Source organism: Rhopilema esculentum, chromosome 15 (assembly GCF_057945365.1).
Source record: "Rhopilema esculentum isolate cy_ngs chromosome 15, ASM5794536v1, whole genome shotgun sequence".
Lineage (NCBI taxonomy): Eukaryota > Metazoa > Cnidaria > Scyphozoa > Rhizostomeae > Rhizostomatidae > Rhopilema > Rhopilema esculentum.
In genome coordinates, this window is record NC_142829.1 from 753224 (window position 1) to 778297 (window position 25074).

The 25074-nt window shown below is 37.3% G+C and overlaps 2 protein-coding genes across 2 annotated transcripts; both read right to left on the bottom strand.

Annotated features, from left to right (window-relative positions):
* Nucleotides 1-48: 48 nt before the first annotated feature.
* LOC135685728 (uncharacterized) lies at nucleotides 49-12818 on the bottom strand. Its single transcript, XM_065201775.2, has 5 exons — nucleotides 11176-12818; nucleotides 4845-6502; nucleotides 4165-4272; nucleotides 2470-2811; nucleotides 49-2343 (listed from the first exon to the last, which is right to left on the bottom strand). The coding sequence occupies exons 1-5, from the start codon at nucleotides 11216-11218 to the stop codon at nucleotides 2140-2142; spliced, it is 2355 nt and encodes a 784-aa protein (XP_065057847.1). The 5' UTR covers nucleotides 11219-12818; the 3' UTR covers nucleotides 49-2139.
* Nucleotides 12819-12971: 153 nt separating this feature from the next.
* LOC135685384 (small ribosomal subunit protein uS9m) lies at nucleotides 12972-22721 on the bottom strand. The gene is made up of 15 exons (XM_065201311.2): nucleotides 22436-22721; nucleotides 22208-22250; nucleotides 21949-22073; nucleotides 19122-19184; nucleotides 18871-18901; nucleotides 18179-18258; nucleotides 17836-17906; nucleotides 17608-17701; nucleotides 17228-17353; nucleotides 15996-16026; nucleotides 15472-15577; nucleotides 15160-15245; nucleotides 14548-14628; nucleotides 14184-14262; nucleotides 12972-13224 (listed from the first exon to the last, which is right to left on the bottom strand). Exons 1-15 carry the CDS (start codon nucleotides 22589-22591, stop codon nucleotides 13212-13214), a joined length of 1185 nt encoding a protein of 394 aa, XP_065057383.2. The 5' UTR covers nucleotides 22592-22721; the 3' UTR covers nucleotides 12972-13211.
* Between the last annotated feature and the right edge of the window lie 2353 nt (nucleotides 22722-25074).

Sequence of the window (25074 nt, forward strand, 5' to 3'; positions counted from 1 at the left end):
GGTAAACATGCGATTATTTTGTACTTCTTGGGGTGAAAAAAACAGACCTTTAGCTTTAGTCGCTTCATTCAAATTTAAGCTTTAATTGAGAATTTGACGAACAAAACAATAAAAAAGAACTCTTACAGGAAGCAAAAACCAGCTACACGATAGCGAATACAGAATATCTAATTTTCAATTAAAATTCGCGCTACCATTTACCTCTTGCAAATAAACAATGATACAGGGCTGGGGGATGCACGTGAGCTCTATATTCTCTTCAAAATGCAAAGCAAGTTTAGGATGAGAATTAAAGTGATCTTGTGACTGGGAATTTCTCTGCTGACATAAGCTACGTGTTTGTGGGTTCTTCATTTCTTCCTAGCATTCATCAGACTTGCAAATCGTTGCTGCTAGCACGATCAATGGCAAAACTATGACATTTAAACAAGACACATGTAGAGAGATTCTCATAGAGAATGCATCTGGGGGCGACGGGAAGAGGGGTCAGTTGAAGGTCAGACAGAACCAGAATTTTCACTGATCGCTCTTACCAGGTAACAACAGCTTACAAGGAAATGAAAATATATGTCGTTCAATTTAAGTTTTGCACTCAGGCTAATGTTTGCAGAAGAAGAGTTTGCACTCCGGCTAATGTCTTTGCTAAGTAGGTGTCTGCCGTGAATTGGTCGTCAGATTCGTGTTAAACGAAGCTACGTATTCGACAAAAAGTGCAAATAAATTACCGATTACAAAAATTGTACTTTGGCAGGCTTTACAAATGCAGTATGTCACATCGCAACGTAGGAGATATAAACTGAACACAAATGGCAACTTACCCAACAATGAGGCAACAATAGAAGGTAGGCATTGGGTATTTACCCTTAGAGGCTATGTGGAAACACATCCTAATGGCTTAGCTGCTAGAATGGCCTTTCGAATGGCCAAAGAGAACAAATCTACACTATTACAAAAACGTTAACTGATACATCTATCGATTCATAACCACAGCCACAATATAAAAAGTAAGAGACACGGAACTGATGATGCGATTGACATGAAAAAGCGAAGCACATTTTAGGGTGAAACCTTCTCTGATCATGGTGCAAGAAACAAAGGGGTACCCAAGATTATTTTACAGACAATTTTTCAATTCATGGCGAGTCATTTAAACCATGCTGCTATCTAGATAAATACCAAGAAATATTCTTGATTAGAAAAATGGGGAACCAATAAGCGACAAGGGCTATTGCAATGGGCAACTGATGGAACAAATTAATCGACGACCTAACTCAAGATAGAGAGAAGGCAATGATTTAACTTCAGAGGGTCCAACAATTCCTAACAAAGAGGAGCCGATGATCCTAAACATGATGAGAATAACACTGTCGTGAAATTTGCTGCACACATCTTCCTTTCCCCAATATGATATAACATCATCACAAAAATATCCTACAACAAGACGCTTTGAAAATCGCTCACCTAATTTTACTTACTCGGTAATCAATTATGTCAAAAACACGATACGCAGATTCAACAAAATGGTTTAAAAGGCACAGTAATTTTTAAAATGAATATCAAAATCAGAAATATGGAGGGGGGGGCTGTTAATGAACTGAAAATAAGTCTGTCTTGAAATTGTCAGTTCCTGCACAGTGTCATGAAGAACGAACTGTTCAAACCCTCAAAGCTTTGCTGTACAAAGGAAGGTCATAGTGGCTACCTTTCTTCCTCGTTTGTAACTTTTAATCATAAGGTGTCTCATAAATGCACTCGGTTAAGGGTCTTAGGATACATATGATAGGATACATATGGGTGCATTGAATGATAAATGGGAAAAGAGCTGACGTGTAATTAACTTGTGACTTGACTGCCGTCTCCTAGATCACATAAAACAAGAAATATTGAAACTAATGTGGTTTCGTGATGACGCGGTGAAATAGAGTCCTTAACGGAGCAACATCTATCCGGCGCTACGTCCATAAGCATTAATGACGAAACTACCATGCTACATCTCGTTATTGCTGAACTATTACAATTTTGCAGCTGCGCGGCTCTGGTAGTCTACTTGACCACAACACGTGCATACCCATACATGTGTCTACGAAACTATTGAAAACTCATCAACAGAATTGAATTACTCTAGGGGGTACCTTGGGCCTAGAAACACTCTTCTAGTTCTAACTGTCCCTCGACCAACTGCCACAGTCTGTTTTCTTCGTTGCTTTGGTCTTGTTCACTTTTACTAGAATTGTTTTTATCTAATGAATTAATGAGGTTCTCTTGGTTTTCAGCCATTATATTTTCAGCATCATTCCAGAGTTTCTTTTCTTCAATCGAAGATGACATGTTTTGATTTTCCTCCTTAAAAAAGAAACTCGTCCATCATTAACTTGCATAAACTTTTTTCACCTTTTATAAATGAAAAATCGCATATCGATAAAAAAGGAAGCGATGGCAGACACAATAGCTAGATTGCGATATATTTACATTTTTATTAATGGCGGCATCTTTATTAAAGTTGTTTTCCAATCCATTGACTGTCGCATCGCTTGATTCATCCTTTTCTTCGCCCTCCTTGGCGTCCTCTAAAGCTTGCTTGTCGGCTTCGGTAAGCGACGCCACGTCCTCAAACTTGTTTTCGTTCGAGATCGCTTGCTCATTCACACTCGGTTTAGCTGACACTGCAGCGGGCTTCACGACCTCCCCCTCGAGGCTCTCCTCTTCGCCAAAGCCATTTTGCGAGTCGCCTGATCTTCGTTGGTTCTTCTCAAGAAGTTTCTGTACTCGATCTCTAGCTGAATTGGCTGAGTCAATAACAGGTGGGGAACTCTGAAAGTGAACAAATTCATAAAAAGTATTTAAAGGAAGGAAATTTCTTAAATCAGAGTAACTTTTAGCCTTACTTGACATACAGGTTTTAGCTCCACTTAGGACATGAATGATAAATCTTTGAAAACATTTTCCAGAAAATCCAGAAAACTAAGCACAGATTTCGCATTTTCAGATTATTATTCTAACTGGCACAGCCGACAATCAAACAGCACAGTAACCACAACTGCGATAATTTTAAAAACAGGGTTTACAATCCATCATCAGCGGTTCCTGGAAAATCCTTGGAATTAAATGCTATCCACAAAACACTTTTTCGACCAATATCCAAAAATTGATGAAGCATAGGTTCGTCTTGGCATAAGAGAGAACAACCTTGCCCTATTACTCCTTTACTGGAATATCAATAATAAAGGCTGCGGCATTCCAAAGGAAGCATGTTAAACAGTTTTCCGCCAGTAAAATGGAAACTTTTTCTCCATATTTTGTTTTAATCTCAGGCAGTAATACCATCTTAAATGCGTTATTTCGCGTGTTCTTTTGGTGTGAGGAGAGAGTAAAGTAGTGTTTAAAAGGCTTTATAACATCTCCATTAAGGCAAGATTTTACAGATTGGCAGGCTCGCTTCTGATTTGCACTGCTGACAGAGCGAATTTCCTTGGACTTTACCATTCGCTCTGCCATTTTGTGTAGTGAGATCTCCCTGTGTAGCTGTAAGACAAAGTAGGTGTAATCCGCGGTATGTAAACGCTGGCAGTACCATGATTTGGTAGATCGACTTGGCAACATTAACATCCATCAAGTATCTCACTTTCGCAAGTAGGTTTAGACGCGTCAACGCTTTCTTTTAATCCCCTCTAGACCACCTGACCTAAATAAATACAACCTATGTACGAGGGACTGGACCCAAATTAAGGAGCGAGGGGAGTCAGGCATTGGGCGTTTGTGTATTGGCCCATGCCTGCCTGACCGAATTAATCAAAATTTTACGGTCGGTGATTGGCAAAAGTAAATTTCCGGCAGGCCGCCAATACATCAGTTCCGCAGACGAAAGGATGTCTGCAGAAAACAACGGTAGGTAGAAAAGATCGGAGTATAGGAAAGAAAAGGGGGCTGGGCGGGTGGGGAAAAACTGCAATAAACTGAGTTAAGGTCGAACTGCTAGCAAAGACAACTAGTGCTCAAGATGACCCAATTGGTAAAACCAGTTTAAAATGAAATAGCCGGACCGGTGCTGCGCAGTAACCGGGTGGTACCAACGCGGGTATTAACTCCGGTTAAAGGGGGAGGGGGGGGGGGCTCTAACCGCTATGTAACATCAACAAGAGGTATTAAGTAGGTAAACAAGAATACCTCTCCTGGGGCCTCTTCTGGACTTCCAGTTGCGAACGGAGTTGGCGAAACCGGCCTTTCTGACACTGGAGAGCCTCGGATCCGTGAGCCAAGGATTTCTTGCACTCTCTACCAAGAAAATTAGAGTATGATTTTGCAGCATTTTGAAACGCAACTGGTTACCGTAAAGCCTGAAATTGACACTGTTTAGAAGGGGGCTTATACAAGAAGTGGGCTTACAAAAATCAGCTCCAGGTTGCCATACAAATAGCTCGTTTTGTAGCCCTCTCACAACTTTTAAGTTCCTTTTATTTGAAATTTTACTTTTTACTTTTACAAAAAATGGCTTTGAAAAAAGCAAACATTTAGTAAACTAAAGCTTTTCGTCTGACACTCTCAGAGCTTTTCGTCTGCCATTTACAAGTTTTGTACCACCAAAAGATTGTTTTACAAAAAAATTAAAACGATGAAACCAACTTTAAATTAAAGCTCATAAGAAGTATTAAAATATAGAAAAAACAGAAATTCTCTTAAAGGAAAGTCTTTACAATTACCAAAGACACAAATGGAATTAGCAGTAAGCTTGAATCATCAGTCTAATTTCTGAATAAATCAATTTCAAACGAGTGCATCTGGCCCTCACATGTTTAAATAGCTTAAAAATGAACATTCACGGAAACCATTAAACCTGATTTGCGTACCCTTTTTCGCTCCATACGATCTGCTTCCTCCTGTTGCCGCTTGTGTTCTCTCTCTTTAGCTCGCCTTTCAACCTCTTCTTGTGCTCGTCTTTCAATATCCTCTTGTCTCTGTCGTTTTTCTGCTTCGATTCGCTCCTTTTCTTCCATCTCTTTCCTTTCCTTATCCTCCTGCTCTTTTCTTTCTCGTTCTTCCGCTTCCCTCTTCAACTCTTCCAAATGCATCTTTTGACGCTCTTCTTCTTTTCTTAATTCCTCTTCTCTCTTTTTCTGCTCTTCCTCTTTCCTAATTCGTTCTTCTTCTAGCCTGTCCTGCTCTATAAGCGCTTTCCGCTCAGCTTCTTCCTTCACCTGCCTTCTTTTTTCTGCAAGCAGCCTTTTCGCATCGGCTTCATTTTGTATTCCTGGCTTTTTAGGCCCTTCTGCTTTGGCGTGCGATCCTTCATTTGACCGTCTACGTTCATTTTTCTCCGGGTCTCTTCCCTTTCCTGTGCTCGTCTTTGGTTTGTCAGCAGCGTCTGCTTTTGGCTTACTTGCGGCAGGCTTTGCAGCTTCCGTTTTTCCTTTAGTTTTTTCACCATCTTGCTTTTCCAACGACAAAGGTCTTTTGTTCTTATCCTGGATTCCATGATGTACAACTGAACTAGCAGACTTGGCTTTCTTCATTTCTTTTTCTTTGTTTGGAGGCACAAGAGGTTTCCCTGGCAACGTGGGCATCGGCCGCGGTCTCGTTGTAGCCGTCTTTTGTTTATTTTCTTCTGGTTTGGCTGCATGGCGATTGGCTGATGCTGAGGGTGGTCGATGTGGTAGATTTGTTAATGACTGACGGATTTTTGGTTCCGCTCGCGTTCCAAATGATGACCTCGGCCTACTGCCCACTGCAGCAGTTGCATTTTTCTGCACAGTGCTCGCCTCAGTGGCGTTTTTCTGTACACTTGGCTTTGGTTTGTCCGACGAAAACGAGTTTGGGCGTTTCCTTTCCATTGCACTCCTAGGCCTAGATGGAAGGGTTCTTCTCCTGTCCTGGTCCATCGATGGTTTTGGTACCTTGTCTTCGGCTTCCTTCGCTTTTTCCGGCTTTTTACTATCAATGTCGATTTCCTTTGCAACTGCGTGCGTTTTTTTAAGATACGCTAAGCTTGAAAACGAGGCTGCACGGCGAGCAGGGGCCGATGCTGGTCGCTTCGGGGGAGCAGTAGACGGGCCAGCGATTTTCTTTAATAATGCTTCTTGCTTGGCTTTCTCGGCCTCCTCTAATTTCTTTTTTCTTTCCAAGACAGCTTTGCGCTTCTCATCCTCTTTCTTCTTGTAGTCTGTAATTTTCTTTTTCCTCAGTTCTTCGATCTTCGCCTTTCGTTGATCGTCACTGATATCATCCTTGCGCGGTGCTTTCCGGTCAAATGGGGGTGTCCTTTGTGCCTTGGGCGTCGTTTCCTTATCGCTCGAAGTTCCCTCACCCTCCTTTTCAGGGCTTTTGACTGGTTCAGTCTTTTCCCCAGTTGCTTCAAGCTGTTGATCCTGTTTTTCGCTTTGTCCCTCTTCAGTGGCAGGTCCTTTATCGGCAGAAATTGTTTCTTCTGTGCCTGGCTCAGCCTGATTCGCAGTTGGAGAATTAACTTCGCTCTGACTGGGCGTGTCTTCTTGGTTTGGCTCTTGCGTAACTGACAAAAAGGAGTAAACAATTAAATCCAGTCCTTAAAAACATAAAAACATTCGCAGTCATAACTGAAGACGGAATCACAATAAATCATATTTAATTAACAAGAAAAAATCAAATTTTTCACTTTGGAATGAGAACACGGCAAATATGGGACAAAAAGTTCTATTAGAGAGAGACGACAAAACAGCCGATAAAATGACAAATAGCAGCAGGTATGGTGACAGCCCCTCTCAAGCCCCTCTCTTCCTCTTCCAATCAAACTAAACCAAAACCAAAGGATACGCTATAATCTGAAGAAAAAAACGCTAGCGGCAATCGACGGGAAATGAAGTAATATAAACAAGGACGAAATAAAACGATTTTGGCTAAAAGAGTCGTTCCAGAAGAGCTGCTTTGTTCAGTCTTCGATACAAAAAACCTTTCAATCTTATTTGCTTGGTATGAATGGGCGAATCCGATGTTAGAACTTTTCAAACAAAATCATCACGTGCTAAGCTTTCCGTGACTTTCAAATTATTGGACAACAATTCTAGAACATACAAATAAAAAAGTTGAAAGAAAAGCAAAAATTTTCGAGGAATATATAAAGGCATTGTATTTTTGTATTTGATTTCTAAAAAAAGAAACAAACTAAAAAATATATCTAATGCTTGTCATCAGTATAATCATAACTATGATAATCAATATAGTTCAGTTCATTTTTCTGTTTCATATTTTTAAATTCTCAGCATACAATTTATATATCATTAATACAAAGAAATTATTAAACTAAACTACATAATAGTATAAATACAAATACAGGACAAAATAAATTGTATGAAGGGGATTCTTAAATGAGGAGATCTCTCAATAGGTAAACTAATCAAGGAGAGAACATCCCCCCCCCCCCCTTACAATTCTAGGACAATAATTGAGCAGTCTTTGATTAGTTTCAATACAAAGTAATTGGCTAAAATGCACATATTCTTTCACATAAAAATGGGGACTTTCTGACTAATCAAAATCAGCTGGAAAAACTCAGAGCGGGAATTACTGGTTGAATTTTAAGTTTCGATTTGAAAGATGAAATATAGAAGGGGACATATTTTGTCATGTAAAATTCAGTTTTGCAATTTTATGGTGATTCACATAAGTCTTTGAAATTCCGTTTTTGGATAATTTTTTAAATAACCAATACCTCAATAAAGCAAGACTTATTCTGGCATCATACCTATGGCATTGCTTTTCATAAGCCTTCTTCAATTTTCCATATATTTATTGTAGATTATAAACATAAGTCATAAGTCATAATTTCTTCCATAAAAAGATACTAGCGTTGTATTTCCTTGCAAATTCAAAATGTAGCATCAAGATATCAGTTCAAATAGATTTACATTATAAAGTCTTGAGGTAAATTATTTCAATTTTTGTTGATATACATAACCATCTCTTTTTGCTTGATTATATAATGTAAAATCTAACAGGATTTCAGCATCTCTCTAAGTTTGAAACCTTTTCTGATGGTAGCAAGAAATTTCATCAAATCAAAAACACAATCTCCAACTTAGCACCATGATGATGTCAACGAAAAGAACACTTGTGAATATAAACTTATATTTTGGCAAACATTAGTTTCAATTCACCAGCATTTACCAATTCACCCATAATTTGGCAATCCAAACCCTTGTATTGTCATTTGATGTGTGAAAAGCTGATGTTGCAAAATCTTTTATGCATATCACTGTTTTTATAAGATAATCAGAGCCAGTACCAGATGCTAGTGACAGTTACATCCTAATGAATATACTAACTAATACTACAACAGGCTAGACATATATTAAATCAGAGAATGTTGTAAGTGAGTGAGTGGTAATGTTGAAATATTCTGACAAAATTGTTCTTTCTATCAGAGTTCAACAGATTGAAACTTTGTCATAAAATTGTTTGCTTTTAATATTGAAAATACAAACATAGTGTAATTATTACATTTTCAGTAAATTGAACAGTTGTCTGATGATTGCAATTAAGTTTGAAAGTCAGAGTAGCAATTTAGAACCATCCTAATCTATACAATCCAAAGTGTGTACAGCTCTGACTATGCAGCATGGGGCACGTTGGGACAGAACGGAAAAAACAAGAGGGCAGAAATTAATGCAATAATTTGGTGAATGCAAATAACTGCATTATCTTCATCTTCACTTTCAAAATCTACTCAAAGGGGGTTGAAGCCCCCAAATCCCCTGAACTGGGTTCAATTTCACCATTGTTTGATCATGAAGATTATTTATACTATATTGATAAGGAGTAGAGTCCCTTTATTTTGAACTTTCTGAAATGCTGTTCTCCATTGAAGAGCAATGTCAAAAAGTTACTCAAAGGAAGTTAAAGCCCCCAAATTCACTAAAGTTGGTTTCCATGGGACTCAGGATTTAGAAAATGTGCTTGTATTTCAAAAGGTCCCCACCATGGTTGGTGGCAAGGAAAATTTTAGATTATAATAGTCTAGGGATCGTCAGAAACTGCATCTAAAATGGAATTTGACGGGAGAAAAGCTAACATTTCCATAGTTTTATCTATTTTGATGTTGACATTTAAAGAAGGGTCTTCCAGAGTTTTAGAATTAGAATTAGCATAACAGCAAATAATCAACTTTTTACAAATGAATGAAACCAAAATAGGATGTAAAAGTAAAAAAGTAAATAAAACACAGTAAAGAATTAAATGAACTTGGCAATAAAGAATTAGCCAGCGCCCTAGTCCACACACGCTGCTTCATACACATACACTAATAAGCATGAACTTCATTTACTACAGAGGAAAAAAATATATCAGAGCAGTCCAAAAGCAAAACTTAATCAAATTCAAAGTTTTCAAAGTGGAAGCCAAAAATATTTTTTTGAGATAAAGCGCGAGGCAGGCCAGATAAAAACTTGCTGCGGGCCGGAATTGGCCCACGGGACGTAGTTTAAGAATGCCTGATATATTCTTAGATTTCAAAAGCAGCATTGAGAGGACACCATGTTAATTTTGTTAGACCAAGAACTTTACATAGAAAGGGGTACTGTTATTCCATCACATAATTCAAATTTACATAACTTGTCTTCATACCTGTTTATGATTAACGGTGTTAGTTTCATAAGGTGTAATACAATTGTCTACAGGGATTCGACTAGTCAACAAATTTAGGCAACAATTTCCACCATCATTCTCAGATATCACCATGATTCAGTGAGGTTGAAAAATTCCATTTTTGAAACAGGGCATACAGTACCCTTTCCCTCTGTTGCTAAGGAGTGGTAGTTGGGATGCAGGGCAGGCCCCTGCCTTTTCTATTGATCATGTATTACATGCACACCTTGCAAACTCTCATTCATCTTGTTGCCAAAATATGCATTTTCAGTCTCCTATGTTTGTCTTAGTCAGAACAATAAAAACTTGAAGATCATTGTTGTGAAAAATGTTGGTGAATATTAGCATCTTTCTGGCATTGCAAATTCCGTAAACTGATTGACATAATACAAGGTTCTCTCTATATATATACAGTCATTGGACATGTATGTATGTATGTATGTATGTATGTATGTATGTATGTATGTATGTATTATAATAATCTTTAAAGTGAATAACAAACTAAGTTTGAAAACTTGTTTTCAGTTTGGTTCACAAATTAAATGTACAAATAATCTAAATTTAACCAATAAGGATATAGCTTTGATTGTTGTGTAAGTTTAAAGACTTCCCAGTCTGACAAAAGATAACTTATTGGGAAGAATAAAAATATCTTGATAATTTAGAGAGTAGATAAAATGTATAAACAAATTTCAAAAACAAATCACAAATTGAAGTTAATGCAATTTAGATATAATGAAACCAAGTGAAAATGAGGGTCTGACATTCCTGTGATGTCTAGCAAAGATAAAAGATGAGAAACTCTAAAACTTAAGTTTAAACTTTCAACTTTATTCTTAGGAAATAGATATCCTAGGTACGAAAGCAAACAGAAAACTATTAAGCTGTCAAGATAATTTGAAAACTGGGCAACTGAGAAAAACACCTGCAACTTTCAATCATTGTAGGACTTAGGTAAACTTATACAAGGCTCTCCACATGCTAGGACATATGGCATTTTAAAAGGATTAATCTTTCATTTATGAAAACAAAATCGCGCCATTTCGATATTGTGCGAAAAAAAATGTTATGACAAATCAAATCAGATAAAACTCCTTCATATTAATTGTTCAAAAACCTCCTTAAAACTTCTCATTGCTCTTGGCAATACGTACTTAAACTTTGGCGATATCAATACTTTTCTTGATGCAGTTCTTTCCCGCAGGATTGGACGTGCAGTTTTGGCGGGCCTATATATAATAGGAACGCAGCAACGAACTGCTGAATTGCAGATGTGATGTGCTGTAAATAATTTTCAAATGCCTAAAATATTGCTAAGATATACGAAATCTGCAATGTAGAACTCTATTCAGATTATTAAAACACTTAGGATAGCACAACGGAAAATTGATAACCCCATTAGGCTTTTAGAGGCGTTCGCAAATTCAAGGTCTTTATCGTTAGGGTGGCGGTGGGTGCAGGATATCGCCAATTTTTGCCGAATTTGGAGACATAACTTCCCCCTGTAAGATGCTACACTCAAGCTAACGAAATGATTGAGAAAAACTAAAGGGGTCGCAAACTTACCATCATTTACCTCAGGCTGCGTATCTGTGTTACCGTCCGCCATCTTGCGTTCTTTGCTGCCTTGCCCAGATAAATAAAATACAGCTCGAAGTTAGCTAAGTGAGTGAAGACTGCAATGATGACGTAAGCTACCTTGAGTCTTCACTATACCTCAGTCTGTTCTCTGTTTTGACCTCTTCTTCTGATATAAACATCCTAGCTTGGGTGCTTTTGCCTTGATTTCAAGTTATATTATGATTGAAACGTCGACTGATAAGTTCTTCACACACTTGACTTTCCTTTTTGAAATAAAATTCTTGATATTGAACTTCACCTTACCAATTTTTACACAATAATATTTATATAAGCAATACTCTCAAATGGCTCTGATAAAGCCCCATATGCCGGGGCGAAATATTAGCCTTCACTGATTTACGTGTATTTATTGTGGTTTATTCTCGGCATATTGCGGTGTTTCTTATTTGCTATATACTCTCAAAACTTGATTTGTACGAAAAAATAGGATTTCAATATTCACCGGAAAAAATTTCTTCGCACTCCTAAACGACTTCCCTTACTGCACCCCTGCTCTTCCGAAATATCTTGCTAATAATACAAATTGATGTTTGTTCATCAGGAAAGGTCTGCATTATCCAGTCGCCTATGGCGGCTTTTTCTAGGAAATGACAGCCAAAACAAGCATTCAGTTTTCATTAAGCAAGTAATGTCTAAATCTAAATATATTTGAATGGTTGAAGGGAAAATTTATTGAATGGCTCGATTAAGAAAGTAAAGAAAAGTTTTATTAGAATCAGTGGTAGCACATTAGTGAGTTGGAGGTCTTCAATTTTTCAGCTATACAGAGAGTAAACTGTGAATGGGATCTACAAAATTTGCCTTCCATTAAATTTTAAAGTTTTTTACCTTTAGGAACAACAAACCGTCATCGTGGTAAGATTTTTTATTTTCCTCTATAAGCATGAGCGCATGACTAGTGAATAAGATGCTTATAGACCTAACTCTGTTGTTGATGATAGCAATAAATTGTTGATCAGTGTCTTCTATCAACTGTTAATTCTTCATCCTGGGTTTATGGTTTCTTCTTTTTCATCGGTCTCATTCAATCTTGTTACAGGCTTACTCAAATTTCCACGCCTTGACTTATTCATAGAAATATACTCTCCTACATTTATCGAACGTTGTTAAATATGTGAGTTGCGAACTAAATACGGTAGAAGCATGGCAAATGCCCCTTGGATTTTCGCAGTATCAGAGAGTGCTGCTTTGCTAAAGATGCGTTGTATAGGAAAATTATCAATGCAAGTGAATTTTAAAGTGTTATTCGAGAAACGTCCGATCGGTTTTGGTCTTGTTTGATTGCTTCACCACAGTGGGTAAGGCAGCTGTTATCGCAAATGGTTAATCATGTAAATCCCACTTTAATCGCAATTATGATAAAATAATATAGGTATCAATATACTGTTTAAAAATTTAGGGAAAGGGCTGGTCATCCAAATCGCTTTCAAAGTACCACTTGATTCATCAATTTCGAAATGAAACAAAACGATGAAACGGACCTGAGACAGTCCATATTCCCGCTCAAAAATGCAAAGGATTTAAAATCTCACTCAACTGCATTAGCTTAAATAAACCAAATCGACGATAAACACATAATACTCTAAGCTAAAAGCAAGCTGACTGATTTTTGCCGCACGTGAAGATCTCTGAGGATTTCAAAAATGATTCCAAGTAATCTATGGGTGTGGTTTGATGTTAAGAACGAAATGTTCGTTTTTGTGAATTCAAAAGAAAGCCAGTTCAACTCTTGATCAATGGAATCTTATCTTTGATAAGCATTCATTTCAAAAAAACATTGTACAAAACAAAGGCGATTCACATGAGCTCAGGATTTCGTGCTTTTGAGATGCTTGAAAATTGTCACTTCACACATTTTCAATATACAATTCGCCATTACGAATACGTGTGAGCAATACACAACTTCATCCAATTAATTCCTCCATCTCAGAGCTTTCAGAGTTCAAACAATTACCAAGTTGCTACCGTTTGACCCTAAAATCACGAATTAAAAAGAACGTTAGATAACGAAATCAAAACACTAAAAATATTGCTACTTCCAAAACACGAAATAATTAACTCATTGATGCGACCGATGATCGCATGAGAAGGCAGCTCAACACCTTGCTCCTGAGCTCTTAAAATCTTAGTGCAGGATGGTCCTTAGGAGACTTAAGTGTTCGTTATCTCAAGAAAATCAGGAGGGACACATCAAAATAAAAAGGACCCAAACTAAATAATCAGAAAGTCAAGCAGCATGACAGTGTCTGGCACTGTAGGAAGGATGATGATGGCGGAAAATAAAATGAAACCCACCAACAAAAACCTTCTGCACATTCAATAATATTCGCAATGCCAAAGTATGACATGTCGAACAAAAAGGATTTTGACATGTCGGCTTCCAACTAATGACTGAGCTGTGTACACTAATCTTGAAAATATTCCTTAAGGGGGACTTTCTGAAATTGGGGATGGTTTCAGCACCCAAGTTACCTATGTTCCGATCTGTTTTTATAAAGTGGTTTCTAATAATAAATTTATTTATTAATAAATTTATGTCTTTAAAACTGTGGAGGATGCGAAAATTGTAAACATATATACATTTGGTAACAGTTAATACGATAGAGAATTCGGTTAAAATTGGTGAGTTGGATGTTTTTGTGACTTTAACAGCAGTAGCAGTTGATGAAAAACGCAAATTTAAATAACAAAATGATTGTCAAATCGTTGCTATGATAGCAAATCAAGGGTTCATGACAAAATGCTAAGTTGTTATCTCTTGTGGGTAGGTCGAAATAGTTTCCGACAAAAAGCATTTCTCGAAATTTGGATTAAGATCTATCTCAAATAAAAAGGAAAAGAGAAGAACAATATTTTCTGTCTGCCTTCAACTGATAACACGATATCATTCGCGACATAAAGAAAACGTTCAAGAAATCTGCCTAACGACTTACCATGCAAACTTTTTACGAGCTTTCTTCTGGCCTGGCTTTTTTCTCTCAACTTTTCTTCTATCTCTTAGCAGCAAGCCAGCTGAAAAGAAAATATACTTTCTTTGATAATTTGTCTTTATTTGTCTTTGTTTGACACGTCTAGTTTTTAAACAAAGATATTGCAACAGTTCAAAAATATCACTGACTTTATACTTTTTACACGAGATGAAGCAAACGTCTTTCTCATTGAAACCTAGATTGAACGACAAGTACAACAATATAAGAAAACACAACTCTTTATTGTTGCTTGCAGGCAAGATTTCTTTTTAATAGAAATTTTCAATACCTAAATTAGAGTAATAATAAATTGAAAACACTAATTCACCGTTATCCAGCGGTTGAAAAAACGATTCTGAGAAACTAAGAAGGGCTTGGCTGATTCCAAAGCGAATGGCGCCAGCTTGGCCTAAAATTCAAACACGATAAGTAAAAATGCTGTACGTGATTCAGAATATCGTGAAGCAAACACAAAAACATTCTTCGACTGTAAAATCTTCACAGTGAAATACAATCAAGGTTTTTTAGCAAAATTACGTTAGGATACATTTTATTTTTGTCATAACTCATAAAAATATTGCAGTTTGCATATTCATGCTTAGTTTGGGTTTGAAGTGTCACACTTGGAAATAATATCAAATAGAATGCCAAAGAGACACGGTATGCTGTACAGAAAAAAATGACGGCGATTGGGTAGAAAATAACGACCACAGCCAAAAATGAGTCGGTGCACAAGATATCGCAGTAATCTAATCAAATCATAGCATCTGCGAACAGGATATAAATCCTTATGTTGCTAAAAGCTAATGTCGCCACATTTTGTCTTCAATTGGCTAGGACAGTTAAAAGAGGTTAAGCATCTTATGAGAGTTAAAAATAGTTCAATTCAACTCAACATCATTCAACTCAATTCAATACATTGCAACCACGAATCACTCACCTGTTGGGCCACCGCCAATTACTCCTGCGTCAACGTCAAATTTTCCCAGTTGACCAGTCACCATTAAGGGAAAAAGCACCTGTTTTCTAAAATACAAAAGAAAAGTGCCTTGTTTTAAGTAATTAGATATGCCTTTTGGTACCATCATGTGACGATTCTGCCAATAACTTTTCGAATGACTGAAACCCATTTGCTAAACCCCTTTGAGATAAGGTTTGTTCCTACTAACTGAGCATATTTATTAATTTTAAGGATAAATTTGTTTTGAGGGAAAGATGGTCAAATTGAAACAGAACCACGGCCATAATCTACCTGTGATCAAAGGCATGAAAGAATTTCGTCATCGGCATGTTGTTGATCATAACTTTTCCACTTCCTTCTTTTAACTTGACTTCAGCTATTGCACATTTCCTGTACCCTGAAATCGGAACATTAACAAATCATGGATTGAATTGACTAGTTGATATGACAATGTGCAACAAGCTATTTTTTAAATTCACTAAACAATAAACCGTACAAGCTCCATGAAGGCTTGAATTTTGAGTTTCCAGAGAGAGGGGGGGTAAAAAGGGGGGTTTGTTAGAGAGGGATGCTTATCAAAATTCTAAGTCAAAGGGTATAAAAATGTTGTTTCGTGTGTTCATTCTGCTTTACTGAAAAAAAACTAATACAAGCAGATTAAGTGTCATAAATTGGCATTATATCATGTAACAATGGAGATTTCAAGATCATCAGGGTCATTTGATGTGTCTAATAAAAACTCTGGGATAGGTGCTTTTTTAAAGTTGCTCACTTCATAAAATGCCCGATATTAAACTGACAAAATTGATTTTTACCCATAGTTGTGACGACCCCATTTTCGTCTATCTGCAAAGACAAAGAATGAAAGAAAGAATGAAAACAGAGCTACACCACAATAAAAAGCAGCTTGCTATGATTCCAAAGGAATACAAAGTTCTGACAATTGACATTCGACTCAAGAAAAACCGGCCTGTCATGTCTCGTACTAAAACTCACGAGCCATCAATCATCTAATGCTTAAAGCAAAATTCCGTGAAAAATTAATTTTACCGAACTGATCAAAACAAGCGCTCAAAGTAAAACCATCATCTTGGCTACGTTTTAATCAAAATCAAATTCACTTTACTACCGTCTCATTGTACGCTTCAATTCTTTAAAGAGCTCCTGATTTGTCGATCTATTGCTCCTTATATTCGAATTCATTTACAACATATAGATACCAGTAAACTAACAGTATTACATTTAAGGACCCTCTGAGATCACCTGTTTGCACTTTAGACTTTACTTCGGGTGGATTGTGGACACAGAAATCACTTTAAAAACACCGAAACTGCTGGAAAATACGCAAAGTTTTGGCTAGGTCACAGAACAGATAGGCTTATTCGTTTACACATTATTGTCTTTATTCTCAAAACCAATGTGGATGAGTCAATTAATGAATAAAGTTCATTCAATTTCTCAAAAAACTCATTGACTGACTGGTTGTCTGGTTGAAGCAAATACTGATACAGTAATTGACCGATTGATTGAATCAAAAGAATTCTACAAAGCGGATGCCAGTGATAATAGCTAGAAGTCTATCGAAATGTCTATCCAATGTCTATCCAATGTCTATCTAAAAGCTCAAGGCGGTTTTCCCTCAGCAGAATGACTCTTTGTTGCTCATTGCAAAAAGCAACAAGTGAAGTCGGGGGATGGGGGTGTGGGGGTGTGGGGGTGTGAGATTTATGCCAAAATTCTAACCTCAAGGTTTGGAATTGCTTCTTAGACTGTTTGTAATGCTTGCAGAGTTCATCTGCTAGACAATTTAAAGTTTTTTTTCAACAACACCTAAATATGATGCTCTCTAGTTGAAAAAGGTGCAAATTGAGAAACAAACTTAGATTCTCTGACAAATTCTCAATTCTCAAACATATTCCAGAAATGTTTTTCCTCTCCCCTTTTCGGTTAGCAAAAGCGCAAATGAACCCTCCCTGCAAAATATTTCCGCCACTGCAATGTAGGCTGGCCCTTTGTTTGAAATTTAAATCACTTCGCTCGAACAAACCTGCGCTACTTCGATTTTCTTCCCTCCTTCACTCAATTGTACTTGATATTTTGATAAAAAATCCTGCATTGCCTCTCCGTTTGGGTGCTTCGCAATTCGAGAAAGTCTTCGTAAAATTAAATCATACTGAAAATGAAAACATTTTGTTTAGAATCATCCCGAGTAAAGAATCACATGGAAAAATCAACGATCCAGGGATAAAAAGACTTGAAAACTAAAAGCACAAAACTTTTATCGTGAATAACACCATTGGAATTATTCTCTCTTCTAGGCTGGGGAACAACCAAACAGCTAGGGTAAAAATTCGGTGCGACAAAATCGCTTCACTTCCTTAGATCCCAGTAGCGTAATGAAATCAAAACTTAATGTGTGGATTTTACCTGATTATCGGCGAGCTTGCAATGCAAGAGATCTTCCATTTCATGGTGCTTCAACCAACGTACCAACAGAGGCTTATCGAAGAAAGACAACGGCCTAGCACAAAAAGCAAATAACATAATACTGAGTAGCATTAATGGCTTCATAAATGCAATGAAGATTTTGCATCAGTAAAATTGTATTGAAAAACTCTCATTGTAAGCTAATTAAAAACAAAGATCTCAACTTACTCATCTTGCTCTGTGATTGTTTGAGGACTGTTTGGCATTTTTTCTAGACTTTCCAAGTTCTTCCAGATATTCTACAAATAAAACAGGCAGGGACAGTAATATGCCTGAGGATGACAGGGGAACCTCATTGAAAACCACTGAAAGAAACATATATAGATACATTAATTGAGCTATCCGTGAGATTCTAAACAGCCATTGATGTTCAACAAACAACAACGTTACTGATAGCGCTTAAGTTTTATTTAACTTCTACAAAGAAATAGCCTAAGGAAACTTGGGTAGGATGCAAAGCAGCTCCTTAGGTAAATAAAACTGCAATGGAAAATTTGCTCAAAGCACCTACGTATATAAGTTCATGGTATGCTTCCTGGCCTGTATAAAATGCGGAATGAAAAGGGCGTCCACCAGCATCAACCCGTAATTCTAGGGGCAAATAGCATTTGTTATTGATCGATAAATAGCAATTAGCATTTTCACAACAACAAGAGCTGAAGACGTTTATTATTGAGAATTTGAATGTTTTGATTTCGAAAATCAAATGGACATATGTTTTTTTCCAATGTCAAAATCACCACCATATCCCACTGCTTGCTGATTTTCAACATTTCACCCCAATTCCTTCTACGATTTCCCTTCTGGCAAAGAACCCCTTCGAGGATTTGTCCACGCAAATAACTTAAAAATCTTCAATTCTTAGTTATCTAGTTACTATAAAAAGGACTTTGTGTATGAATCTTGCCATGAGATAACTTTGGATATGTTTGTTTTATAAAATGATGTTTGTTGACGTTAGACAAAATCTTGATATTTTATATAAATTCTGAAATGAGAAATGATGCCTTAGCAGTAATAAAGATCTTGTAAAATAAAAATAAAATTTTTTAAATAAAGTAAAGCAAAACCTAAGATTGGATAAAATTAAGCAAAAGAAAAAATTGCATCTGTTAAGCTTTGGGATAGATATAGCAGAAATATTTTTGCAGACTGCATATATAAATTCAAAAAATAACACTGTTATTTAGACACTTCATTTACCTTTCCTTTTGCCAAAAATATCTTGAGGATTCTAGGATCAAAATGGTACATAAATATTTCTATTACTTCTGGCTCTCACAAGAATATTAAGAATATTTTTGCTCAAAAGATATGATGGGCAGTAAGACAAAACAACATTGACCATTTCTTGAAGATCAAAGAAATCATGAAATAAAGCTGGTTCAAATAGTTGCTGATTGATGTTTAAAAAAATAAGATTTAGTTAGAATACAAAATTGCAGGGCTTGTACCTTCATTGAGGGCCTGGCATCCTCCGCAAACAAATGACTTGGAAGAAGGTACTTGATAGCCTCCTATAACAAAAATAAATTAGCATGCTTTTGATCAAAAATTTATAATTGAAGTGAAATCAGTAATATAGTGGCTCTGGGAAAAGTGCTTCATAGCGTTATCAGATCTCAAATAGCTTTTACCTTTGCAGTCTTTACCTGGAAAACATATTTAGTTCATGTGTGAGTATTTGCATGTGTAACTCAGTCTAGATGTGTAGCTCTGCTACTGTACACAGCTTTTCACATAGGGTTTTCAGATATCAGTTCCTTGCAGATTCAGAAGTTTTCATATTTTCAAACATTTTATGGGTAAATACCAAACCTTGCTCGTTTTAGGTGATGGCAAAGTATGAAACAAGCATTGATGTACATGACAACATTTTTGTTTAGATGTTTATGTAAGTGTCACTTAGCATACTTTCCATACAAAAAGGTCCTGGGTAAAGACACTGAGTTCCAGTTCAGGAGTTTTGAGTTCTGGAGTGTGTGGAGCTGCCCCTTGTCACCACTGTTCCCAGGTCCACCATGTCACCTGCAAATGTCCTTAATAGAGGGTTGCATGCTCTTGGTTATGAGCAATTGCCAGTGGCAAAACAGCTGCACAGGCAGATGAATCAAGTGTGGCAAAATGTCTGAGTAGGTTAAAGATCCTCTGAAAAGGGAGATGGTGTCTCCCCAAAAATATTGTGGAGTAGCTTCCTTTTGTTTAACAGCTCATAGTCCTCTTTATTATATGAGTAATGAAAATGATCCAATGAACAGCATAAATAGGACCAAGAGTCAAGCTAGCGGTGCTGCACTTAATAGGGGACTCTTGGAGGTGCCTCTACTGGCACCAAGCAAAACCCTCCAGTTGATAGGAAAATTTACTTGGAAAAATGGAATGTCAGGACAATGACACATCATGGAAGTGTAGAACCGAATCTGAAAGAGGCAGAATGCCTGAAGATATATTTTCTCAGGATAGCAGAAACTTGGTGGATAAACAATGGAGTTCTTCTTCTGGATAGAACTTGAGATATGCTGAAGTCAGATTCTTGATAAAACATGGGTTGAAGCCATCCATCATAGAAGTGAAACCTGTAAGTGATTGAATCATAGCAAATGGAGTAAATGCCATGGTGAGAATGGCATAGAAGGCAAAGAGGGTAATTAGAAATGGGGGCAGCTACAAAGAAACTGTAAAGTAACAAGGCAGTGAGTATTGCAAAATCCCTGCTAAAGTGGTGAAGGCCGGTTGAAGGGGGGGGGGGGGGGTTTAATCAAAATACTGAAGTTGGTCATGCTGGAATGTGGCCAGAGGAATGGGCAACATTGGAACTGTGAGTCAGACATGCATAAAAAGTTCTGCTAAGGATCATCTGCAAGAGGCTTAAACAACATCTGTCCTCATAACAGAAGAACAGTTCAGATTCACAGATGGGACAGGAAGATCAGGTGGAATACTGTCTATCTGCAATGTCATACAGAAAGAGTGGGAGAATCAGGCTAAAGGTCATGTTTGGTTTCTGTTTGTGGACTAAACAAAAACCTTCAACACTGTTTACCATGATGTAATGTGGAAGACACTTATACAGACTTTGCTGTACCTAAACACATTATCTGGATCATCAAAGGGTTGGATGACCAGGTGACAGGAGTGGTGAGAGTAGGAGATCAGTGAACAAATGAGTTATGTTCAGAAGGGATTAGTGAGGTTCTCTCATCGCAGGTGGCCCATCGCTGAGTGCAGCTAGCATAGAGGTTGGTATCAAGATGAAACAACTCAGGTTTCTTGGCTACTATATAACAATTGAAGGAGACAGTCAGACAGATTTCAGGAGTCAAACAGGCATGTCCAAGTCAACTGCAAACTGGATGACACCTGTGTTGAGGTAAAAAAACCATTACACTTGGGATGAAAGTGAGGTTGGCCAAGCCAATGATATGTAGTGTGGCTCTTTATGCTTGTGAAAGCTGGACCCTTAAGAAAAGGCAAAAAAAGGAAACATGTGCCACATTGAATGGATTGATCGCTAATGGCTGAGGAACATTACAGCTACATATAGAAATTTTGAAACCTTCCTGTGCCACATCATTTTTGCTCCTACCATTGTGACTGGACAATAAAGGTATTGGAACTTTTAACTGGATAAAAATCATAACTATTCACAGTTATTCAGATCTGGGATAATTTAGTTAGTTTCAGTCGGCTAAGGCATGAAAATATCCAGAAGTAAGCATCTTTTCTCTTTGAATTTGACTCACACCTCAAGAAGTTACTCTGGACTATGGTTTCTTTTGCATATAATATATGGATCAGTTATGATCATTGCAGCCAAAATCAGAGACAAATAAACCTATACAGTCTGACAGACCTTTACCTCTGTACTAGGCTACACTTTTAGTCAACAACTTATCAAAGCAGGTGGTCTAGCCAAATTGTAGAAAATAGTGAGCTAGATCATCTACATTTGGCACTGGAAAATTGAAAACCAGAGTCCTGAAAATTTAAATTCAAGAGAAAGAAACCAACTTTAGCATGCATGACAGAACAAGTAAAAAACCCATGTGTGCAGACAAAACAGTTGCATATGTGTGGGCAAGCAGTCTCTAGGCATGGACAAACTAACAACTTTGCGCAAAAAAATTATTTCGCCTCTTACCAGTTAAAGGTTTTGAGTTTTAGTCAAACAAGCGAATATTGAAAGTAAAAGTTTGCAAATGGACTACAAATTATTTCATGAACTTTTGAAATGGTTAGTATAAAATGACAAGATAGTGCTGTTATTTGTTTCATACTCACAGAAATTTTTTCATCCGTGAATGATGATACATCTTCCCCCATCATAGTTGCAAGCCATCTCTTTCCAAGCTCATACTTCTCCATTTCAGATACCATGAGCCAATCGACATTTTCTTCCGTTTTATCTGACAAAATCATTGAAAGATTTGAGTAAAAAGAAGTTTGCTCAAAGTCGTTTTTAACGTGTGTTGGTATACTCTATTCAATCCACAGATTTTAAAGAGAACTATGAATAACTAAAATATTGAATTAGTCTCACCTCCATTCTTAACATCTGTAGATGAATTTGTTGGTGGTTGTTCCTAAAAATAAAAATCAAGAATAAACATTCAGGTGACATCCATCCATGGAGGAGCATGTGGTGTATCGCCACCTAAATGGAACCTTTGTGACTGAGGTAGCATTTGGTTTTTACATTCATTAAATGTAAAAAGCACTACTCAGGGAGCGGAGAACCTTACCTTAAAAATGAAAAAATTCTACTTACTTTCGCAGCCGTTGTATGCCTCCTCATACCGGCCAATATCAAAGCAGAGATGCTTGGTCGTAAAAATTGGTGAACTACTCTCTCGGCCCTGACATTTTGCAACATTTTACATAAGCATATTGTCTTTGTAACAGCTCGTATATTATTCAAAAGCATCTTGAGAGGTGAAACTGTTGCATCAGGTACTTGAAAAAATCATTTTTGCACAAAGTACAAACACGATCTCCTACTAGCTATTATCGAGACCGTCCGCCATAAAATAAAGCATGACCAGCCTCTTCAGTTAGCCTCTTAATCGAGAAAATGAACTCGTATTCAGAACTGTAAGCCACTGATCATCAGTGCTGTTAGCAAACCAGTGAAGCAAACGAAACCAGGGTTGCTAGTTTGGCCTTTTTCAGGCCAAATTTCCTAATTTTGGCCTTTTTAAAAGTTGTTTGGCCATGAAAAAATTTGTTTAGCCTATCCTTTAATTTTGGCCCTTTTGGCCTTTTCCAACAAACAATCCTTGTAATTTTATATAGCTATTGATGTTGTCAAAATTGAACAGCAAGCAGCTGAAAAACACGTTATCAGCATGCCAAATACATTGACCACAGACAACAGATGCAAAGGTGCAAAGTTTGAATTGGAAATTGCTGCACTAGTTCGTCTCCACAACCAAGACAGAGAAATGGTTAGATAGATAGATGAAGTCAAATCAAGATGCCATTCAATGCTACTTGAGGCAGCTCAACAAGTTTACACACGGCTTCAAAAGATCACTTCAACGCTCTCAGCTATCTTTACCCATCCCGTATTTGAAGCCAATTTGAAAGAGTGCCCTTGGCCAGCTTCCAACGCTGCATTTGATTGAAGAGAGTATGTCCACGATTGACTCCTAATATAGAAGTATATTGCATGTTAACTGGAGTGAAGAGTCTGTTTTTGCAAATGGAATTCCGTCAGATGCTGTCAATTTTTGGGTTGGAATACTGGAATATCGCAACCTACTAGGAAATAGTCCATGGGAGCTTGCACATTATGCCTTTTAATGTCTGACAAACAACCCCAATCAGTAATGCAGTTGTTGAGTGTATTCTCTCCTTTGTGACCAGAATGAGCACTGTTTTGCTAGAAACCATCATACGCATACATACACATTTAAGCTTCAACAATAAATGTTGTAAAGGCTTTGTGCCCAGTACCAAAATGCTGTCACTGTTTAACACAGATAACCTTTATCGAACTGTTAGAGCTAATAAAGCCGCTGACGATGAATTGAATTTGTCATATGTGTGAATACGTATTATTAGCAAACACAGAATGTTATATGCTTATATTTCTTGCATTTATACCGTTCGTTGTTATACCGGTAGTTAACGTTTGTTGTCTTTTATAACTGCGCATGCGTACTGAGACGTCACGGGGCAGACAGCTGATTTAGAAAGATAGATAGATAGATAGATAGATAGCTAGCTAGATAGATAGATAGATAGATAGATAGATAGATAGATAGATAGATAGATAGATAGATAGATAGATAGATAGATAGATAGATAGATAGATAGATAGATAGATAGATAGATAGATAAACTTTATTTACAGAGGATAAACCTGGTTAGCCTAATTACTAATCTTCCCCAGGGTCCTCTCTACTAACTACGCAATAAGAATATAATACTATTATTTTAAAAAAAAGCGTCCTTTAATTTTTTAAAAATTTGGCCTCTTTTGACCTCGATTGGCCATTTTTCGCATGGGCATTGGCCTATTCTTACCCTAACCACCTGGCAACCCTGAACGAAACTCTCACAAAAATCCTTCAGAAAGAATGGGGTATGAAAAAGGCCTTTTCATTCACTAGGACTAGGAGGCAATTGCCCCTCAAGCCCTATTGACCTCCATTGTTTTAAGAAATGGGTTTTATTCTCCTTCTCATATAAACAAAGGCTTGCCCCTGCAGTTAATCGCCCTCAAATAGGCTTTGTTATGAAGAACTAACCCATACACAGGGCCATCGCTAGCGGGGGGGTGCGGCACCCCATAGAAAGTTTGAGGAAGGATCAATATTTATTGAAAAACGTTTATCCTGGAGGTACTAGAAGCCCCTGTAAGCAAGGCCGCCGAGAGAGGGGCAAGGGAGGCCAAGTGCCTCAGTGCCTTGAGGCTTAGGGGGCCTCAAAAAAGTAAAGATTTACATTTTAAGAATGAAATCAATGAAGCGCAGCAAAGTATGCCTAAAAATTGTAGAAGTGTTCTAAACGATTGCAAAAACTGACTGCAAGAAATATTCTGAAATGCATTACTTCTGAAGGGCGTGGTCGCAAAAATATTCTGCTCGCTCTACTCGCAGGGGGCCTCGTCTTTCGGTTTTACCTTAAGACCTCCAAAACATCTCGTTGGCCCTGCCTGCAATGCCTGCACATACAAACCAAGGCCCTATTCAAACGTGCTGGGCTGTTTGAATAAATGAGGGTATCTCATTGCTAAAAAATTGACTTCTAGCGTAAAATCAAAGAAAGTACCCTCAGGTACTCAGGTAAAGAAAAATTCAACGCGAAAATCGAAGCGATGATTGACTGACAAAAACATACATACTCTTTGATAAATAACATCAACTGCGTCAAAAAGCCGCACCCAAAAATTGATATATTTTA